The 7,031-nt window shown below is 37.3% G+C and overlaps 2 protein-coding genes across 2 annotated transcripts in view; one reads left to right on the top strand and one right to left on the bottom strand.

Annotated features, from left to right (window-relative positions):
- LOC123878787 (segment polarity protein dishevelled homolog DVL-3) overlaps nucleotides 1-2,878 on the bottom strand; it is a 10,528-nt gene extending 7,650 nt beyond the window's left edge. The window contains exons 1-2 of the mRNA XM_045926111.1: nucleotides 1,835-2,878; nucleotides 137-308 (exon numbers count right to left, since the gene is read on the bottom strand). Coding sequence (XP_045782067.1) covers nucleotides 137-308; nucleotides 1,835-2,719 — 1,057 coding nt within the window. The 5' untranslated portion in view covers nucleotides 2,720-2,878. The remainder of the gene's footprint in view (nucleotides 1-136; nucleotides 309-1,834) is intronic.
- A 660-nt stretch (nucleotides 2,879-3,538) lies between these two features.
- On the top strand, nucleotides 3,539-6,185 carry LOC123878457. Its single transcript, XM_045925627.1, has 6 exons — nucleotides 3,539-3,560; nucleotides 3,610-3,752; nucleotides 3,825-3,913; nucleotides 4,388-4,509; nucleotides 4,957-5,033; nucleotides 5,792-6,185. The coding sequence occupies exons 2-6, from the start codon at nucleotides 3,680-3,682 to the stop codon at nucleotides 5,920-5,922; spliced, it is 492 nt and encodes a 163-aa protein (XP_045781583.1). The 5' UTR covers nucleotides 3,539-3,560; nucleotides 3,610-3,679; the 3' UTR covers nucleotides 5,923-6,185.
- Nucleotides 6,186-7,031: the final 846 nt, after the last annotated feature.

Raw genomic sequence — 7,031 nt, 5'->3', positions numbered from 1 at the left:
ATTTATTTGAAAATGATTTGTCGGGGGTGTTGAAAATTTTTAATTTACACTTGTTATAAAAACAAAGTGGCGGGCATCAGCTAGTGTGTGATAAGTTCAACTTTAAATGAAACCAGAAGGGGTATCAAATACCCACCAGGGTCAATAGGCCTGACGGGTTCTGTGCGTGGGATGGTGAAGTAACCCTTAGGGTTGGGGTCCCAGCACTTGGCCACCACCAGCTTGATGGGGCCCGGTTTCTGGACCACCTCGCGGAGTACCCTCACGGCTTCATCGTTGGTCATATCTTCGAAATTTACGTCATTAACCTGGAAAGGGAGGTGGAATTAAAATTATTGGAATCATACTAACCACCGAGTTTCTTGCTGGTTCTTCTCGGTAGGAACGGCATTCCGAACCAGTGGTAAATTATTTGATGATTCAAAAGCACTTGTAAAAGTTTATTTGAATAAAAATCTATTCAATTCTATTCTATTCTATTCTATTCTACACTTCACACTAATATTATAGAGGCGAAAGTTTGTGTGTATGTTTGTTACTCTTGCACGCAATAACTACTGATCAGATTTGGCTGAAATTTGGAATGGAGATAGATAATATCCTGGATTAGCATATAGGCCACTTTTTATGCCGAAAAATCAAAGTTCCTATGGGATTTCGGAAAACCTGTAAACCTATCCACGAGGACGAAGTCGTGGGTGTCAGCTAGTTTGCTTTAAAAACCGGTGGTATAGTCCTGACATATCATAAATGGTACAAGTTCCTACATGACATAAATACATTTCATCTCTACAATGACTACTACAATAAGTAAAGGGAAAAACTGACCAAGTGTGAGTCAGACCGACCGAGGGTTCTGTACTCAGGTATTTTTTCAGACATTTTGCATGATAAATCAAAAACTATGCTTAAAAATAAATGAAAATCTGTTTTAGAATGTACAGGTAAAGCCCTTTCATATGATACCCCACTTGGTATAGTTATCTTACTTTGAAAATTAAAAAAAAAAAAAATTCTGTGATTAGGTATATACATTGCACCTGTGTGGTTTCATTCAAATTATTTTTATTCAATTAGACTTTTACAAGTTCTTTTGAATCGTCCAAAGCATCTACCACTGGTTCGGAACGCCTTTCCTACTGAGAAGAACCAGCAAGAAACTCGGCGGTTGCTCTTTTCAAAGATTTGATATACAATATTATGCCTTGTATACAAGTAATATTAGTAGTAGTAAGTACATTATAAAGATTTGTCTGATTTTTTTGGAGCCAGTGCCAATTAGCTTTTACTATGTACATTATACGTACCAAATATTTTCAACATTGGCTAAACACATGGGCCATGAAAAGGTAAAAGACAGACCAGACCACCTTTGAGTTTATAATAATTGTGGTTTTTTTTTTTTTAATTTATAGACTAGCACTTGGCTGCAATCAGACCTGATGAGTGCTGGTCATTGAAAATGAAGCCTAAGATGGAGCGCACTTGCCTAGAACATGTCTATTCACTCTTGACATAAAGATATTCTTTTCTTTTTTTTAAAAAAAAAAAAGAATATTAGCCATTTTAATCATGACTAACATTCCCCTTTCCCCTCCAACTAAGCGTAAAGCTTGTGCTAGGAGTGGGTACAACAATAGTGCAACGGCTGGGGTTTGAACCGCCGACCTTTCGGAATTCAGTCCCTTCCTATAACTGTTGAGCTATTGAGGCTATTGTTAAACTATTGAGGCTATATATTAAAAGGGGAGAGGGAAAACTGATGCCGGAAGGGTGTTCCATATTAGCAGATTAGGACTAAACACGCTACAAATGAGTAAAACAACAGCTTTACCTGCAAAATCATGTCCCCAGGTTCAATCCTGCCGTCCAAAGCCACAGCTCCACCCTTCATTATACTCCCCACATAAATCCCCCCATCACCACCCTTATTCGACTGACCAACTATTGAAATACCAAGAAAATTCACAGTATCCATATTCAAAGTAACAGTTATAATATGCATAGACATGGTGGAATCAGTGATTGAAGAATAAGACGACGTTCGAGACATAACTTGAGGCCTTTTTCTTCTCCTTTGAGGTCTCTTGCGTGAACTAACTTGCAAGTGTGAGACACTACTGCATTCTGTTAACGCTCGGTCTACAGATGCATTTGTATGTCTCCCCGTAGTGGTGGTGATCTCTGATTGGCTGTCAAATAGACTTGTAGAGTCTAGATCCGAGGATAACACTGATGCAGTTTCGTATTCTAAACCATGGTTGCCATATTTGGAGTGTCCGTTTATTCTGAGACCTCGGTATTTGTATTTGTCACACGAAGCCCTGTGACCGGGCCGGGAGCTTATCGTACTGTCTGTATCGGTACAGGTGTCCCTCGTTAAGGGCACTGTAGGAGCCCCATGTACGTTTTGCTTCGTCTTCCCAGCGTTACTGTCAGTACACTGCGAAGCCCCGTCCGACGGGTTGGAGCCTTCCGCGGACACCAGCCACGACACCACACGACCGTTAAAACACGGCAGATGAGCGTTATCGTCCACTATTTCCTCTTTAACAACACCGAAATCATCGTCCATGGATTTGAAAAAAAACTTGTAGTTAGGCCTGTTCAATTGATTTTTAAAGTCCAACAACGTCACTTTCTCGGGAGATATCGGTATTTTCACTAAGTACGGCGTCTCCTCGTCGTCTATGTAATAAATAACCTTTGTCTCCTCCATTTTAAAACATTTATTATTGAAAACTAACAACACCCTTACGATCTATAAATATCAGCCGCCATCACAAAAATGGACATTAAATTAGTTCGGTTCGATGACTGCCCGCGGCGCCACTGTCGACTTGGGTAACAAAATAAAGGTTCTTTTCCTGTACAAGCCAATTTTCCAAAATCCAAGTTTATTTTTAAAAAAAACTCCAAATATAGGAAAACCAAAATTTATAATTCAAAAATGAAAGATTAGATTTTTCATTTTGCCATAGGACTGTAATCTGATAATATTTTATCGCTTATCACTCTTATCAGAGATAAGCTTATTTTTCATAAAAGTTCATTCGATTTTAATCCTTGAGAAGCTATAAAAATGATCATTGTGAAAATGCATCTACGCACGTTTAATACCTATTTTTTAATCATTTTGAGCTGCAATAAAAAACTCATTAATAATGTTACAAGTTTGAGCTAATCAAGCACACGTTTCGAATCTGTAATCAAGCATTCAAGCACAAACGGGACATCACTAAATTTTGGCATGCGCAAGGTTTGCATGCACCTGGTACTGCCAGAAAAAAATTCTAACTTCCCACCATTGCCATTCTTCCTACATCAATGCCACAGTATGGTTTTCCACAGCTAAGCAAATACCAATTCATTAAAGTGAAGTAAGAAAATGCTGTCATATAAATGATAATATAATATTTTGTAAAACAATTTTTAAACGCCTAGGAGAAGGTCTTAATTATTCAGCGTGTTTTCATCCTAATGTTCCACATGAAAAGGGAACATGTTTGAAACTAGCAACACCATTTTTTTAACGTCAACAAATGTCAGAATAAGCAATGGCCTTTTTTCTTTGGTCTGTGTAATGTGTATGATTTGAAGTGATTTGAATTTTGAAAAGTGTACGTTAAAATTGAATTGAACAAATTGTGAATAATTTGCTAAAATATTTGTTTTAAAAATGATTGTTCAAGAAGAACCGTGGTATATTAGTGTTTGCGAAGAGTTGGATGAATTCTGTCAGAAAGTTGACGGTACATATTCTATATTTACTGTTAATTTTGATATTATTTTAGTTATTCTTTAATACATTTTTCATATTGTAGAGAAAATAGATAAGGAACTGCAACAGTTAAAGGCATGCGAGAAGAGGAATGAATTGGAATACAAATTAACACAAGAACGCAAGCATAATGTAAGTTAGAAACTGATTACCTTTTTTGACAACTCTCTGATCCAGTGGTCTTGTAAGTGGAACTTGAGAGGTCCATGGTCCTGGGTTTGATTCCACCAAATGGTAATTTATAACTATTTCGTCAGGGGCACGTTTCAATCATGGTTTAATGTTGTCATCTCTTGCCAAGCGATAAAGCATTCCAGTAAGATGCTGTATTAAAACCGATAAGAGGTGCAGGTTTCATTAAACCATTATACATACTTCTTCTGAGTTATCTAGTCATTCCATCTTAAAATGTATCATCAGTTTCTTAGTCACACTCACTCTCGCTTTGATGACATTAAGTCTACCATCTCTTTAAAGTTCTTTCTATTCTAAATCATTTTCTGTTGAAGCTGTAATATAGAACTCCTTACCACTTCATATTTTTTAGATTCATCCATTGCACTATTCAAAAGGTTTGTTAAGATGGCCTTGTGATGATGATTCCAGGCAGAACTAAAGGAACAGCTAGCTGAGCTGAACCGGAGATTGGACGAGCTGGAGAGGACCTGCACCAGCTTTTCCAAGCTCACCATCACAGAGAACGATCAGCAACGACTTGACAATACCAAGTTAGTTATCCATACTATTAAAAAAAAATTTTTTTACTCAATTAAACTTTTTACAATTAGTACTCTTTTTTTTTTAATTATAAGACTAGCGCTTGGCTGCAATCAGACCTGCTAGCAAGTGATGATGCAGCCTAAGATGGAGCGCGCTTGCCTAGAAGTTGCCTATTCACTCTTGACTTCAAGGTACCCATATTATAGGTGGAAGGGAAAAACTGATGCCGGAAGTGTGTTCCATATCCTAGCGGTTCGGATTAGAAAAGAGGAAGCTTGAATCGTCAATTGCATCTACCACTGGTTTGGAATGCCTTTCCTACCAAGAAGTACCAGCAAGAAACTCGACGGTTGCTCTTTTCAAAGATTTGATTTACAATAATATGCCATGTATAAAAGTAAAGACTCCCCGCAAGGTGTGAGTATAGTTCATTCTAAGACAAGTTTTTGTTCCAGAGAAGCTTACGAACTGGCCAAAGAGCTCACAGGTATCAGGTTCGATTTCAGCGCGCCAGCAAACAAAATGAGGGGATGTATCCTTTTTAAAAGCCTTTCAGTTGTTTGCATTTTTTCATATGTTGTCATTCTGTCGAAATTGGTATCTGATTTTTCAGCTATATCACAAAAAACAACAATTTTCGTTTATAATTAATATATTACATAGTTTACAACTATAAATAAAGTGTTTTATTTATAGTTATATCATAAAGTGGCTCTTTTCGCACATGTACGATAATACGATATTACCGCACAGTTTGCATTGGCGACCAAGAAAGACTGTGAGGTAATATTTGATTATTTTTTTTACTAAAACGTTTTAGCTAGAACAGTGAAGAAAACATCGTAAGAAAACCTGCACGCCTGAGAGTTCCTCAAAGTCTTCTGGGCGTTAAGTATGGACTAGTGTGTGTGTCCGTACCTACTTGGACTATGGCGTATCTAAATCCTACGCATTCTGAGAGGAGTGCTCAGTAGCGGGCCGCGATCGGTTGAAATAATGATATCAGTGTATCAACTTTGAATAAAATGTTAATTACTATGTTTAGTTGTGTTGCACAAAACTAGATGATGCCCGCGACTTCGTTCGCGTGGATACAGGTTTTAAAAATTAACTTTTAATAAAAATATTAAAAATCCCGTAGGAACTCTTTAATTTTCAGGGATATAAAGTAGCCTGTCAGGGTAGATTCGTATCTCCATCCGTCCGGTAGTTTTTGCGTGAAACTTACACTTACTCAAACTTTCGCCTTTCTAATATTAGTATAATAAAGTCCTCAACACAAAACCACAGATATCAAGAACGAGTCACGTAGAATATTGCTGCCTTTTGATACGGACATCGACCCCGACGCGCTGTGGGAGCTGATGAAGACTGCGAGCGATCCAGCGTGGTTCAACAAGGAGAACCAACATCCTAATTAAATAAACCGGCTCTTACCGCACATGTGCGATAATACGATGTTACCGTATACCTATCATTCCAAAGCCTTACGGTATCGCTTCTTAAAAGCCTTTTGAGGTATGACAGGGGACATTTGTCATAATCAGGTGCGGTCATTTTGTACTTTGCTGCCTGCTTGGCCAGTTCGTCAGCCCGTTCATTGCCCTGAACCCCTGCGTGCGCTCTAATCCAAAATAGGCATTTATAATATTAGTATGGATTATTAGACCTTGCCTCTATAGCTTTTCTGGAAACTTGTTTCTATAATTGATTTTTGAATTTTGTAATCTATACTAATAAATAAAATTGGAGTGTCTGTCTGTAATTTCGAAATAACTACCTCATATTAAGCTCATATGGTTATTTGAACGATACCATAACTGAATCACGTTTTTAAAATTTTTGTCTGTCTGTCTGTTTGAAAAGGCTAATCTTTGGAACGGCTGAACCGATTTTGACGGGACTTTCACAGGCAAGTAGAGGATTGACCAGGGCGTAAAATAGGCTACTTTTTTAACCGACTTTCAAAAAGGGAGTTGTGTTTTTCTACCTATGTACACCGAAATCTCCGAGATTTCTGAACCGATTTGCGTCATTTCTTTTTTAATCGATAGAGGAACTTTGCGACATTGTTTCATAAAAAATTTGGAGTCCAACTCCTCAATCCTGATGCTACAGGGGATCTGACCAATCCACGCGGGCGAAGCTGCGGGCATCAGCTAGTAATGTAATAAATGTTAGTAATAAAACAAATGTATCTTAAATTTTAGATTGTTTTTTTTAATATTTCAATTTCCAATTTGATTTTTTCCAATTGTAATGCATGGAGTTGTTTTTCATACTCTAACATATTTTCTTCCCGTTTTATAAGTACCCTCTCTCTTTGAAGCCTTAATTGATGCAGTTCTGAATTCTGTTGTATATTAAATGTCGACCGCCTAATTCTTGCTTCAGTCTCTTTTTTAATCCCTAAAAATAAACAAAGTGTTACAAAAAACCAATCTTTTTTTTCTCTCTTTCGTCTGGCTTTACAAAGATTAGCTAATGTCAAGTTAGTAGTTATTTGTAACAAGTCAGTTAAACTATACAA

This window comes from Maniola jurtina, chromosome 26, assembly GCF_905333055.1.
Source record: "Maniola jurtina chromosome 26, ilManJurt1.1, whole genome shotgun sequence".
Lineage (NCBI taxonomy): Eukaryota > Metazoa > Arthropoda > Insecta > Lepidoptera > Nymphalidae > Maniola > Maniola jurtina.
Note: the sequence above shows the minus strand (reverse complement) of the source record. Positions and strands in the feature narration are given on the sequence as shown.